At 49.2% G+C, this 14,741-nt stretch overlaps 5 protein-coding genes across 5 annotated transcripts; 4 read left to right on the top strand and 1 right to left on the bottom strand.

Annotated features, from left to right (window-relative positions):
• Positions 1–931: 931 nt before the first annotated feature.
• An01g00550 (uncharacterized protein) lies at positions 932–1,771 on the top strand (the record flags this gene model as incomplete). The annotated part of the gene is made up of 1 exon (XM_001388464.1): positions 932–1,771. The coding sequence occupies one exon, from the start codon at positions 932–934 to the stop codon at positions 1,769–1,771; it is 840 nt and encodes a 279-aa protein (XP_001388501.1).
• Positions 1,772–3,111: 1,340 nt separating this feature from the next.
• An01g00540 (hypothetical protein) lies at positions 3,112–4,357 on the bottom strand (the record flags this gene model as incomplete). The annotated part of the gene is made up of 5 exons (XM_059747928.1): positions 3,112–3,190; positions 3,344–3,379; positions 3,668–3,855; positions 4,234–4,250; positions 4,300–4,357. The coding sequence occupies 5 exons, from the start codon at positions 4,355–4,357 to the stop codon at positions 3,112–3,114; spliced, it is 378 nt and encodes a 125-aa protein (XP_059603029.1).
• Positions 4,358–5,839: 1,482 nt separating this feature from the next.
• On the top strand, positions 5,840–6,688 carry proctase-A (proteinase aspergillopepsin II-Aspergillus niger; the record flags this gene model as incomplete). Its single annotated transcript, XM_001388462.3, has 1 exon — positions 5,840–6,688. One exon carries the CDS (start codon positions 5,840–5,842, stop codon positions 6,686–6,688), a length of 849 nt encoding a protein of 282 aa, XP_001388499.1.
• A 2,142-nt stretch (positions 6,689–8,830) lies between these two features.
• Positions 8,831–9,215, top strand: An01g00520 (hypothetical protein; the record flags this gene model as incomplete). Its single annotated transcript, XM_059747796.1, has 2 exons — positions 8,831–8,907; positions 9,101–9,215. 2 exons carry the CDS (start codon positions 8,831–8,833, stop codon positions 9,213–9,215), a joined length of 192 nt encoding a protein of 63 aa, XP_059603028.1.
• Positions 9,216–11,737: 2,522 nt separating this feature from the next.
• On the top strand, positions 11,738–14,014 carry An01g00510 (uncharacterized protein; the record flags this gene model as incomplete). Its single annotated transcript, XM_059747742.1, has 5 exons — positions 11,738–12,866; positions 12,945–13,233; positions 13,290–13,368; positions 13,434–13,649; positions 13,961–14,014. The coding sequence occupies 5 exons, from the start codon at positions 11,738–11,740 to the stop codon at positions 14,012–14,014; spliced, it is 1,767 nt and encodes a 588-aa protein (XP_059603027.1).
• Positions 14,015–14,741: the final 727 nt, after the last annotated feature.

Below are 14,741 nucleotides of genomic sequence, written 5' to 3'. Positions count from 1 at the left end.
CAGGTTGTTGGCGGTTGGAGGTGAGTGAGTGATAGGAAGGAAGCAAAGACCAGTTGGACAGTGAACAGATACGCTTGGCCTAACCACTGTCATCGAAAATAGTGCGTACTAACAGCTCCACAACACTATAGAAAACCCAGTTTTTCTGAGCAGTTTGTCGTCCACTCCACTCTGCATTGGCGTTTTCTTTGATCCCTTGGCCCGCTTGGCTTCCGACTAAACACACACATTCTCATGCATCAGCCATGTGGCCGTTGAATCTGAAACAGCCTAGTTCTTACACACATACAATGGAAGTAACAGCCTCAAGCCACTTTTTGAGGCATGAATCGACGGCAGTGACGCGCCCTTGGAACAGCCGACACCTTTGCCTGAGTTTTCAAAGGACTTTTCTCACTGTCACAAACCTATTCTCCCCACCACCAAGAAACCCTAATCCACTCCTCCACCGTCCCCAGTCCAGATTCATGGCAGTGGATGCCTCTAAACTTCATCCCAAGCCAATGTTCAGCCAATGGGATTACTTTGCTTGCTCTGACTTTCATAATGGCTTGTAGACCCTCCACCGCGTCAACCCACCCCCACTACTTCAATCCATGGCATCCAGGCTGACGCACCCCATCCCCTCCCTGTTCTGGACGCATCCATTATTCCCAGTTCCAGAAGAGAGACAGCCATGGCACGCTCTCCAGCACAGGTATATAGACCTCGTCTTCTTCTTCTTCCTCATCCATCTTTTCCCTGATCATTCACGACATTGTGATTCCCAACTACCACACAGTCTTTACATACCAAGACTCCGTCGTACTCTTTCGATAGGCGTACGACATCCATTCATTACATTCACACTTTCGTTGTAACAAACACACACTCGCTCGACGCGACACATTCTCTCTCTCCACACACACACTCTCTTAAAAGAACAAGAAAGATGTACTTCAGCACCCCCCTCCTGCTGCTGGCAGCTGCTCTCCCCAGCGCTCTCAGCCAGCCGACCCCTACCAAGCCCCAAGGCCACTCCCGTCGCCAAATCGACATCTCGGCCTCTGCCTCCATCTCCGTCTCCGCCCCCTCCTCCAGCTCCAGCTCCAGTTCCACCAGCAGCGCCAGCTCCTCCGACTGGACCTCCACCCCCAGTGATGGCGACTACTCGACCTCGGGCTTTGGCTCCAGCACCTCCGCCTACGGCAGCGGCGACACCTACGTCGGCAATGTCGGCAACCCCTGGGGAAGCAACATGGTCGAGGTGTCTGCCTCCGAGGCCTCCAACTACAAGTACGTCATGCAGGTGACCGGCCAGAACACTGAGGACTGGACCGTTGTCTTCTGGAACAAGTACGGCCCCGACGGCAAGATGGACGGCTGGTACGGATACTCTGCTCTCTCGTTCACCCTGTCCCCTGGTGACACCAAGTACGTTGCCTTTGATGAGGACACCCAGGGTGGATTTGGTGCTGCTCAGGGCTCTTCCCTCCCCACTGGTAGCAGCGGCGGATATGCTTGCACCTGGGGTGAATTCGACTTCGGATCCACTGCCAATAACGACTGGTCTGGATTTGATGTCAGTGCTATCCAGGCTCAGGATAATGATATGAGCGTCCAGGGCATGCAGATCTGTGATGCGCTGGGCTCGACTTGCTCCAGTATGACGGCTGATGCTGCCGAGGTTGATAATGCTTATACTTCTGCTGAGACGGACGAGGGTGGTATTGGTGGAAACCTTTCTGCTGGGCCTGTTAGATTGGCTGTTGTTATTGACTACAGTGGTTGATAGGTTTATAGACTAGAAATGGAGTGATGAGTTTTTATTTTTCATACGTGGAGTGAGTTGTAGTGAGGCGTAGGGTACGATTTATCCGTAGATATGGCTTCAGGCTTATCTTGTGGCTGATTATGGCGGATGGCGGATGGCGGATGGCTGATCACGACTTCTTCCGCCATGGCTACAGCTAATAACGCCACGATCTAGCGGTCGATCATGTCGATCATGATGATCTTTCAACGACTTCACCTATATCAAGACAGAGTATTCTTCGATTGTTCCTTGTCAAATATCGTGAGCCAAGCATGTAGTGTACAAAGTAGTGAGCCAGACTGGACTTAAACTTTCCTTCAAGGCACTCCTGACTCGCTCTCAACATAGGGGATAACACCGGCTCCAACTCACAGTATAATATTTTGCGACCTATCCACGAAAATAGTAGACAACCAAGAACAGCTGTCAAAAAGTAGCAAAGAACTCAGTAGCACCTGCTGGGGGATATAACCCCTCAAGTACTTCTTCCCCTATGTTAGGCCGACCCGCACTAACAATCAGCACCGATTATCACAACCAAACAACACCTTCACCCCCACGTCTACCACTAACCACTTTCACCACCACTACTCCTATACGTGAATAAATCCCTCAACGACATCCCCAAGAAACAAGTATCTACCCTCACCAGCCACCCATCTACCACCCACACCCTCAAGCCCCGGTCGGCCACTGACTTCCCACTAACCAAGAAACCTATCCAAATCCCACCTCCGCCGACACTCTAGACCATTCCATCACTACGTACATAAACACGCCAGCACAACATTTCAGGATCCAGGATCCAGAAGAAGACCCTAGTCCATCACATGATAGCCGACTACTTCCGCCGCCACCCTGCAGAATAGCAACTCGTAATTCCCCGAGTACTCTCCGCTATCTTTCTTCAGACAAGAATCGTGGGAGATTGTCACGGAGTCCCCGCGGAATCCCGTGCAGACATTATCAGGGGTTTGGAAGTTGAGATAAACACATGCATTCGCATTGCATCGCATGGTGTCGGGAAATGCCAAGTGTGAAGATTAATTCTTATGAGGGGGGGTTCGGAGGACCGATGGAGTATTGACTGGGTATGCGATGAAGACACTATTCAGCTATAGTATATACTCTTACGTAGATGGAAAGGTACCGGGAGGGATATCCGGAGGGCTGATAGAACAATCTCGGCTAGGAAAGGAAAGTTTGAATGAACCAACTATAATTAGTTGATTAGTATAGGATGATATAGTAATAGTGCAAATAAACCCCATGTCCTGTCCTAGCGCTACTCCCTTCCCTGGCCAAGCTGCAGAAAATCAGCCCAGTCGTGCCTGGATTGAATGACCGGGTTGGTTCATGACATGACCCTTGTCAGTGACACTATCAATAATATCCCTGTTATGCAAGAATAGCATTGTTCGAAGAAACCAATAATCACTCTAATCTATTATTGCTCTCGGTAGGAGATAAATATGCATATCCGGCGTATACCGCGTATAACCAACCCATGCCATGTCATGACTTGTCCAATTTGTCTGTGGTATGTACCTTGCATCTCCGATGAGATGAATTCCAGGATTATGACTGGATGATTAGAGTATAATCATGATGTTGTTGCATGGGTTATGAATCGAGTCAGGGGTTCAAGCGGGTTTTCCGACATTCCGCTTAGTTGGCTAGTCAGGAAGGATTTCGCCGGTATCCTACGGAGTACTAGTACCTTAGTAACTATCTTCTGATTGTCAGTGATACTACCTGCGTAGTTGCCACTACTTATCTTGCATAATGTTCCTATCGGTTATACATCGGGGATTGATAAGGAGGGACTGAACTTGTTTGCAGTTGTAGTAGTGGGTACTCTGTACTACTTACTGCTCCATATGGACAGGTTCGTGTCGTGTGCTTGGTTTTACACCGCAGCTGCCTAGTATGCCTAGTACTCTGTCGCAATCCGGAGAACCTCCTAGAAGGGGAAGGTCCATTTCCGAGCTGGAGCTGGAGCTGGAGCCCATCTCGGAGCTAAGTTTGTATGTATCTACGGAGCTAACTTCAGGATGAGACTGGACAACACGATTGGATTGTGCAAAGTACAAAGTGCAAAGGAGGAATTGGGATCAGCAAGAAAGAGATAGAAGACACAAGATACTACTACTCGATTCTAAACATATCAAACCAATCAATCGTAAGACTGGGTTAATTTGGGTGCCTGCAGAAATCAGCTGCGACTGAAAACCCGGAGATAAATTCGCCGAAGCGGATGAGCATTAGAATAACAAGCGAATGGCAACATTCGTCAAGGAGTTTAAGCTCGATCAAGAAGGGATCAGCCGGACGGATCCCGCCGTTAGTCATAATTGGATGGATTATTGGGTTCCCCACACCAACAATCCTTTTGTGGCATTGTCTGACTCTTGTATTGGATCTGATTGGTTGCTTACCTTGTCACCGGCTTTATCTCTGCAGAATTAGACTCCTGCTTTTAATCTATTCTCTATACCACTAACCCTCATCGTTGTTGGTGCTGTGCCCGATTCGGATTCCCCCTCGCGCCTCGTCCGTCATGATTCATTTCAACTCGATCTCCACTGCCCGTGCAGACTTCAACTGCCAATATATCGCAAGAAACATGTTACATCCTATTACGGCCAAGACACGCCGGCTCAAGCCTCGATTTGTCTAGCCAGCTTTGTTCGTACTCGGTCTTGTTGTTAGCCAGACAGCTAGCCAGCCAGCCAGCCAGCAGTATTCTAGATACTACGGAGTAGATACTAAGTACTGATTTAGTACGATTCCTCTCAACCCTCCCTTATCAAACCCCTGCTGGCCAATTGATGACTTTCCCCGCACACCTTTCCTCTCCCCTTTCTCAATCTATCTAGTATAGTACTACGGAGTACTAACCTTGTACTATACTCTTTCCATCCCAACCTGCGCCCCTCCCCTAATTGCTTATCATTCGCCCACAAGGCTTGGACGAAGCTTGTTGTGCCTGCGCCGGTGCCGCTTCCCTCCCCTCCTCCCCTGCCTTTTCGGGCGACGCCATCCGCGCACTAACCCTCCACGTATTCCAATATACCAAATCTGCCCAAAGCGCCAGCCAGCTTCCTCAAGCCTTGCGGTCAGATAAGGCCCTGTACCTAGCTAGTTGCCGCTGCTCCCGGCGCTGGGCCAAGCCGTCGGACGTCCGTCCCCCCTCTTTCCCCCTCCTCTCCCCTCTCCACTGGTGGAACGATGTCTGGCTGTTGCCATCGTTCTCAGAAGCAACGCCCCCTGGATCGGGTGGCTGTCGTACTATTGCATGTTCGTCCGCGCTACTAGGAAAGTTTTTTTCCCACCCGGAGTATCCGTGTTTAGTCCGCGGGCTGGCTGACCGGCTAGCTGGCCGTGCCAGTTGGGTAAGGTTCCAAGGGAGGACCTTACTAGGTAGAAACGGGATCCAACAATGAGGGGAAAAGGGCGGATATGGCTTGCCGGGGGTTCATTGCGGCCTGGACGAAGAAAGGGAGATGATCACTAATGCAACACAATCTTGGCTTGCAAGGAATTGCGCTCCAACCAGAATGTCTCTGCGTAGGGATGCCAATTCGTGCGGGCCATGCTGGATGGATAGTACGCTGCTCCACTCTCGCTCGACCTTTTGCAGTCCACAATCGTTTCCCCGTATCGTTGGGCGGGGGCGTTTTTCTGCAGCTATGGTTGCTGCTGCCCCGACGGTGAACCTTTCTGCATCCCCGGTTTTAGTCGATTTTAGTTGGCGGGCCTGGAGATTAAACTCCGTCGGACGAAGAGGAGCAGTGGTGTCATCGTCGGCGGATTGCATGCTATCGGAAGAGCATGGAAGAGGGAAAACATCAACTTCATTTGCAAAACGCTCGAGCATAAATAGAGGCCTGGATTCCGCCGTTCTGGTGTCTTTTCTTCTTCATCCAGCATCGCAAGTCTCTCAAGCATCGCCTGGTTCGTTCTTCTCACTCTTCCACCACCAGCCTTGTCAATAAGTTAGCTCTTCATCTTTTCGAAGAAACCAATTCTCCAAACGTCAAAATGAAGTTCTCTACCATCCTTACCGGCTCCCTCTTCGCCACTGCCGCTCTGGCTGCTCCTCTCACTGAGAAGCGCCGTGCTCGCAAGGAGGCCCGCGCCGCTGGCAAGCGCCACAGCAACCCTCCCTACATCCCTGGTTCCGACAAGGAGATCCTCAAGCTGAACGGCACCTCCAACGAGGATTACAGCTCCAACTGGGCTGGTGCCGTCCTGATCGGCGACGGCTACACCAAGGTCACTGGCGAGTTCACTGTCCCCAGTGTCTCTGCTGGATCTAGCAGCTCCAGTGGCTACGGCGGTGGCTACGGCTACTACAAGAACAAGAGACAATCCGAGGAGTACTGCGCCTCCGCTTGGGTTGGTATCGACGGTGACACCTGCGAGACCGCTATTCTCCAGACTGGTGTCGACTTCTGCTACGAGGATGGCCAGACTTCCTACGATGCCTGGTACGAGTGGTACCCCGACTACGCCTACGACTTCAACGACATCACCATCTCCGAGGGTGACACCATCAAGGTCACTGTCGAGGCCACCAGCAAGAGCAGCGGTAGCGCCACCGTTGAGAACCTGACCACTGGCCAGTCCGTCACCCACACCTTCAGCGGCAACGTCGAGGGTGACCTTTGCGAGACCAACGCCGAGTGGATCGTCGAGGACTTCGAGTCTGGTGACTCTCTTGTGGCTTTCGCTGACTTCGGCTCCGTTACCTTCACCAATGCTGAGGCTACCAGCGACGGTTCCACTGTCGGCCCCTCTGACGCTACCGTTATGGACATTGAGCAGGATGGCACCGTCCTCACCGAGACCTCCGTCTCTGGCGACAGCGTCACTGTCACCTACGTTTAAATGCATCTCTATGCATGAGATATCGGTCGCTTCAATGTCTTCGAGACGAAGACAAACCCTGGGGATGAATGAAAAAATGAGTGATGAGCTATCCGGATTGATCTGATCTTGTTGAGTTGTTAATTCCGTTTCTGTTGATGTTTTTGAATGATTATACCTACTTTTAAGTAGAAGAAATGGATGAGCGCGTGCATGCTGAAAATGACTGTCCCTGCTTATATTGTAGAAGATCTTCCAGAAAGCTGTGCTGCCGATCTGAAGATCTGAAGATCACTAGTGAGATCTCGCAGCTCGGCTGTGTAAGTGCATTTGCTCTGTCGATCATAACTTTGTAAAAGCTTGTATGCATAGCAGACATCTGTCGATTATTTAGATGCTTCGATTTGATCATCTTTACTAGAATCCCCATTCGAGTAGAGCTTCAGAGCGTCGGGTGGAAATATCGGGTCGTGGATGGTATCGGAGAAGTCTCACAACATGAACGAAAGATCCGCGGTATATGGCCAGTGTATGGAGGAAGCGCTGAAAAAGTCTTTCCATATAGTTAATAAGAGAATTCACAGTTAGCTAGAGCTTAAGGAATAGAAATACCAGACGGGCTGGCTTACCGTTCCCCGATAATAGCCCGCGAGCCATAATGACATAGACATGGTCAAAGAGGAATCGAGCACAGCCAATACCTGGATATAAACCCTTTCCATCAGACTTTGTTCCAGAGAAGAGAGGGGGGTATTTGTTAGATTATTTTGAATGTCCAGGGGCCATATGATGGTCGTAGCTCGGTTGCAGTGATGGATGTAGGCCATCAAAGTCTCAAGTTGGGGGGAGACATGACGTTGGGGAGGTACACGTGATCCGTATAGGCAGCAGTAGCGCCATATCTCGTTTTGTAGTATTGATGATAGCAGATAATTTGGGCGCTGCGTTCAAGGTTAGCAGAAGAAACAGCTATCACCTTGGTAATCATCGGTGTCTTTCTCTCTTTCAGGAACGCAGATGCTCTGAAGTCTTCAGCCAGGAGTAATGCGACATGTTACCCCCGACAACTGGATCACTGCTTAAAGCACTGTGCGTAGGAAGCTATAACGAGTATACGTAGCAGAACATCTGCTTTCATCCGTATTTTGTGCACCGAAACTTCTCAGCAGACGTGACAAGAGAAAGGATGCATAACAACGACAGTATCATCGGCCAAAGCGAGCTCGTGCCATTAAGCTATATTAGCGATGAAGCCAATGCAGGGACGATGGGGTCCGTTCTCGTTACCCTGAAGCTGTCAGGTACAGGGTCTAGGCTAGGATAAGGTAGAGATCCCACCTGTCGCCATACTTCCCTTGAGGCTCGATTGTGACTATGCCGAATCGGGAATGTGCACAAGATGTGCAGTGCTGACATAAGACATTGAGCAGAGAAACTACAGCCAATAAGGATAGAGAATAACGCCTTCCTGATTCGGTACTTAATGAGTGCTTTCTCGGATGAGCCATCACTACGTAGTAAGTAGTCACCGATTATTTCTCCATTGTATCACTGTTGATGGGCTGTATGCATACAAAGTAGGCGGCAGATATCTATATTTCATACACATAGGAAGTTGATGTTGAGTACAGATCATGTTCGCTCAGTCACAAATTCGATACATCAATTACTCAACTCCTCGAAAATGACAAGTCTATTCCGTAGTAGTATCCTCTGAACTTTCCTGTTACAGTAGAGACGTACAGATTGATACCATAGTACAAGTCATGTAAGCAAAAGAATGGAGGACAAGCTAGTAAAAGCCTAACATACAGCAATATGCCTGTCGATGACACAGCCCGATAAAGTTAACTATCTACGTACATGCATCGAATGGCCCGTTGACAAATCTTATTGTTCATTCACTCGTATAAATTGAACAGACGGAGGAGGAAAGTTCCATATTCACCAACTCAATATGACATGGGGCCAAGATCCGTTGCGGCTGCTGCCGTGCCCCTCCTTCTGTTTAAGATCCCTCTATTTATGATAATCACTCACCCACATCTACCTTTCCACCCATTATCAACTCTTTATCCAAAAGCCTCATCTTCTTGAGACTCTCTCACATTTCTCTCTCCATCAAATAACTCCTCAATACTTCCTTAGTCAATCATAACAACCATGTCCAGCTCCGGAAAGGACTTCAGCTACAAGGGCTCCGGAACCAACAGCCAGGTAAGTGCCATCGCCTACCGCATGTAGACCTCATCATCACAGCATTTAACAATATCATTCAATCAAAAGGGAAATCACTGGTGCTCCCGCGACTACGGATCCGGCAGTCGTAACTCGAACTCTTACCACTATTCGAACAGGTCAGCTATCCATCTCAATAACCTAGCTATACTTCCACTAGAGCAAGCCAACCCCTGTCTAACAACTTCTTCGTAGTGACGGATCCTACTACTACTCCAACCCCAATGGAAGCACCTACTACAACAACGGAAACGGTGGTTCGACCTATACTCCTCCCAGCGGAAACGGTGGCTCGACCGGAAAGAAATAAGTGTGGGCTTAGATCATTGGATTCTGGGAAGGATCAGTTTGAGACTTAGTAGCAACTTAAAGTGATATATCCTGTAGCTGTATCAGTGATTGTTGGGCTTGAGCTTCTTTCTTCCCCATCAATGACACTAAAGATATGCTGATATAGCGTCGGAGTATCTTTACATTGCAGAAATCTGAATCTGACGTTTGCTTGGTCTTCTACAACGCAAGTGCTCCGATTAAGTGCTGATCTTCAAAGATCTAAATAAGCTATCTACTATCTAGGTGGGGTATTGCTTGGCTTGAAGATCTTATTATAGATCGTATATTATAATTTCGTAGCGTTCCGCGTTAAATTGAAACGGTTAAAAGTTGTGCGTACCTGAATACCTACCAGGATTCATAAGGCTTATTATCTAAGATGCTACTAACGGCATTTAGTATTAAACAGCCATTACCTATTGAAATGGAAATTTGACTGTTTAATGATCAGCTGGCTAGCAAAAGTATAAGCTGATAGTGAACATGTTAAGCATATGCATACTTCCCCGGAAACTTCGGAAGCTCCCAAGCCATCCTTTCTTTGCCACCATAAATGCAAAGCAAACCACATATCATATATATTCATATATAAAGCCAAGCTATTCATGAATGTAGTTTATGTTGTATAGTTTGAATTAAATCATATCGATTGGTTGTGTGACTGGATCCGCTCAGGCACACAAAACCTCGGCAGGCAGAACCATCCGCTTCCCAATAACGATTAGCGTGTCTCCCGGTCGGCGTATCTCTTAACGCGACCACCGCATGAATTGCCCCTCCACACCTGATCATCATTTACCATTGCTATCCCCGATTCCTGGAAATTCTCTTCTAGTCAAGAACTTTCCAGAACAAAGTACTTACGGTGAGCATGTCTCACAGACTCTTTATCCTCGTCTACAGAGGCGATCCCCTCGATTACAGCGAATACCGACACACGGCTCTATACGTGCAGTTTGCATCGCAAAAACGCAGTATCCTACATATTCTAGGCACCCAGGGTCTCTACAGATACGTGGAATACCCTGGAGCTGACCCGATGGAACTTGGGGATTTGGTGCGTGCAGTGCCGGTGGCGGACTTGTCGGCCTCCGTCGAGGAGGATGAGATTCGGGAGACGGTGGCACGAACGCTGGTGCGCAATGGGTATTTGGATTTGGAGTGGAACTGCCAGCACTGGGTGGGGGATGCCTTGGCCAGATTGGTGGACAGAAGTTGGGTCGCAGGCACCGAGCGGGCGGATGCAATCGATAAGATGACCGACGCTTGCTTGGAGGCCCACGATGACCAGCTGCTTGCCGCTCAGTGATCGGATTAGTGCTTATTCAACAATGAAGTATGTATGCGTATATCCCCGCTCGCTCATACCTAGAAGATATAGATTAACTCTCCTAAGGTTTTCACCAGTGGTCATCTCCGAAGGTGGAGGTGATCTCACGCCTTGGTGGCTTGGAGGGAGATCAGTGGTTGAGACTGCGTTGCTGCAGTGTGGGGTAGCACCAGACTAAAATGCGTCACTTGAACTATCTTTGCCCACCAGCAGCAAACTCCATAGTCTATCGGTACTTGCGAGAATGCGTGTAGGCGACAGCATACGCAGCACCCATTCGTGGTGACATTGTCTCGTGCGGTTTTTAGTGCTTATCACACCAGTCGCACTTCCGGCAGGCAAGCGTGATCCCCAATGAGGCCTACCTCTATCGACAATACTTACCGAGTAAGTTTGGAGTGGTTACACCCGATCGAACCGCTTGAGGGTCCGTCCACCTGGCTGAAGATGGCTGGCTTTATGCTGGATTATGTATGTACATCTCGGTGAGCGTACGGCTGGTATTGTTAGGGGAAGATTCGAGATTCTGCATCTTGAAACGAGGTCATCATGGCCATTGAGGGGCGGAACAGAAAACAAGAAAAGAAACTGAACAAAGAAAGAAGCAATATACCTTCATCGTCTTGTGTGATGTCATTCGGGACTTTACTGCGGCCATTAACCGCCCATGGTGATGAGTTGTCATGTTCAGCTGCATAGCTGCGGTGAACATATTAAACTTGGAATTTGACACGTGAGAGATGAGCTGCGCAAATCGAGCGCTTCAAATCGAATTGATCCTTCCTGCAAGCATCTATACCTAGCTGAAAGCCAATAAGAACCCCGCACAACAGGGATTGAGCGGCTGGAGCACTAGTAGCTTCCCCCCCCTTCCTCGCAGGGTCATCATCTCATTCGTATCTCTCTTGATGGTTATGTCAGCATGCTAGTCTGCTCCTGCCGCCGAGGCTGTACTTCACTCCACATGAGGAGGCCCTGCTCGCCAATGATTCAGGCATTCTAGCGCTAGATGTGCGGTTCATCGGCGTGAACTCTCCGTTGGAGCCGTCCGAGTTGCGGCTTGCCATCATCTGATCCATCACTCAAGCGCTGCTTAAAAGGACTTCTGGTCGCTTGTCAGCTCAAACTCGACAACTCATCTCCATCTCTAGACAGAATTGTAACTCACTATGGCTTTTGACAAAGTTGATCATCCTGTTATAACGATTGCGACGGTCATTCTCGTTCTTTGGTATACCACAACCTACCTGCAGCGGAAATGGACGCACCGTCGTATCATAAAAGCGAACAATTGCCAGCCGCCGCCATCTTATCCTCAGAAGGACCCTATCTTCGGTCTCGACATTCTGTTTGAGCAGATTAAGTATTCCAAGAAACATAAGATTCTCGAGCGGGCAATCGAGCGATTCAAGCTATACGGCAACACTTTTACACAGCGTCGATTCACCCCTTTCATCATAACATGCGAGCCGGAGAATATAAAGACAGTTTTGTCCCTCCGATTCAAGGATTATGGCTTAGCAGGCCGCATCGATGCAATGGGTCCACTTTTGGGCCATGGCATCTTCACCACCGATGGCGAGCACTGGGCCCAGTCGCGTGCCATGGTCCGTCCAAATTTCGCGAAAGAGCAAGTCGCGCACTTGGATATCTTTGAGGAACTAGTGAACGAACTGATATCGCTGATTCCAACCGAGGGCAGAACGGTCGATCTACAGGAGCTATTCTTCGAGCTTACGATCGACTCTGCAACGGAATTCCTCTTCGGGCACAGCGTGCACAGCCTTCAGAAGCGGCGGACTGGGGCCCGTGACAGTACAGAACAGGACTTTGCCAGCGCTTTCAATTATGCACAAAAGGCTATTGTGGCAGATCTACGCCTTGGTAGACTTAAATATCTCCGCCGCGACCGCAAAGTAGGAGAGTGCATCCGAACCTGCCATGAACTGGTGGAGCAGTTCGTCGACAGCGCAATGAGAGTGCGAGAGCAGTCCAGCGAGCAGAAAGCGCTCCCCGTAGGGGACAGTCATGACGCAAAGGAGAAGCAGAAATATTTATTTCTGCATGGTTTAGCCCAGCAAACGGGGGACCGCAGGCGTATCCGCGACGAGCTAATAAATATCCTCCTGGCCGGGCGAGATACCACGGCGTCCCTATTGAGCAACTTGTTCTTTATGCTAGCAAAGAACCCTCGCATCTGGAACAAATTGCGCGAAGAGATTGCCTTCTTAGAAGGCCGTGCGCCGTCGTACGAGCAACTGCGTAATCTGACATATGTGAGATATTGCCTGAATGAATGTGAGTAATCATGACTTTCAGAAAGGCCTGAAAGAGAGCTCTCTGTCCCCATGAAACATGACTTACTTGGCACTATAGCTCTTCGCCTCCACCCTGTTGTTCCAGCAAACTTGCGCTTTGCGAACACGGATACAGTACTTCCCCGCGGTGGCGGACCAGACGGCAAGTCGCCTGTTTTCGTGCCAAAGGGCTGCACAGTCGCCTATAATGTCTATGCTCTTCACCGTCGTGAGGACATTTTCGGCCCGGATGCAAACGAGTTCCGGCCTGAACGTTGGGCTGAGATCCGTCCAGGGTGGGAGTACCTGCCATTCAATGGGGGACCACGCATCTGCGTTGGTCAACAGTATGCACTAACGGAGGCAGGGTATGTCACGGTTCGGCTAGCCCAGAAGTTCTCCGTGCTTGAAAGCAAGGATACAGGGCAGTGGGTGGAGGGCTATGCACTGACACTTTGTTCGAGGAATGGGACGAAGGTGGCATTGAGCTAGTTCGTGTCTGTGTATGTCTAGATTTATAGGGACGATATTCAACTAAAAACTTGTTGCGTACATAGTACGGCCTCAGTATATGGATGGTGGAATTGAGGACTCGGTAGCTGCCAGTGTCACAAGCGAAGGAGAGTCAGGCGCCAGTTGGTCACGAGATTCCGCCCGGGTACCTGACTCGGACGGAAGGCAGTTCCATGTCAGGCAGGACTCTGTAGCATGGAAGTGTCCGACATGTGCCGCAGCCCAGAAGAGCCTTAACCTAATGCAGCCGCCTATTGCGTATAGTAGCCTTGTAGGTGATGCTCCCTGCCTGGCATCAAGGCTTCCCAATATCCACAGAATTTCAACCCCAATCTAATGAGAGGACAGATCCTCGTATAGAGACATGAAGCCTCTATACAGAACATACCTAAGGAATTAGCTTGAGATTACGTTCCCCTCCCTCTACCATGGTAGAACTCTCGGTTATAGAGGAATTAACTTCCCCTAGCTTCTCTTCATGGAGTTCCTGGGGGTAGAACAGGTGCACATAACGGGTTTCAAACCAGTAGCCCCTAAAATGTCAGAAAGATGGCCCCCAACCTCATCTTGAACAACTAGTAGGGCCTTCCTGGTGACGTCCATTACGCCACCGAAGGCTCTTCCCAAGATCCCTGAGCATTGTAGACGGATTCGGTCTGTCGAACAGCCCAACAAGTCAGTGATGCATCGTATCATGGTTTTTGGAATGGATCAGTCGTTGTAGCCCACGTACTGTGGAGCGAATGACAAAGACTGTCATCAACCTATCAAACGCTTGTTTGATTAATCCGACGTACATCAGTTGCTATTGGGCTACTAATAGATAGCAAGGGAGTGTACGTACCTAACGCGTTTTGCCTGAATGGAGCTGTGGCAGCTCTAACACCTGTAAGGAGTATGTCATGCAAAGTTACATCGCTGACATAGAGTTCGATTCCTTCATGTTTCTGCAGCCAAACATCCTAAATAAAAGGACAGAGACTGGTCCGATCGTGTGTATAGGTTCTATTTGGATCTCAAAATGTTAGTTGTCATTGTAGTAGTGGTCAAGGATTGGGTGATACGTGGCCAGAGTGAATAAAATATCTCAACAAAATGCATAACGAAGTGTCCTACCCATGTGTCTATCTCGATCAGAGAAACAATGAATGCCTCACTTGATAGCAGTTCTGCTGGATGCTATTACTCTGCCTGGTCACCTTTTCTACAATTGCTCGAGATTTATCTGCAGCCACCGTTCTGAGTGTCCACTTTCTTCTATTGAAGTGATATATTTACTCTTAAACCCGAACAGTGCTCTATCACACTTATCTACACTGGTGATTGAGCTGTCACTTACTGTATCAGGAGCCAGGAAAAAGCA

Source organism: Aspergillus niger, assembly GCF_000002855.4.
Source record: "Aspergillus niger supercontig An01".
NCBI classification, from domain to species: domain Eukaryota; kingdom Fungi; phylum Ascomycota; class Eurotiomycetes; order Eurotiales; family Aspergillaceae; genus Aspergillus; species Aspergillus niger.
This window is presented reverse-complemented; position numbering and strand designations above follow the sequence as displayed.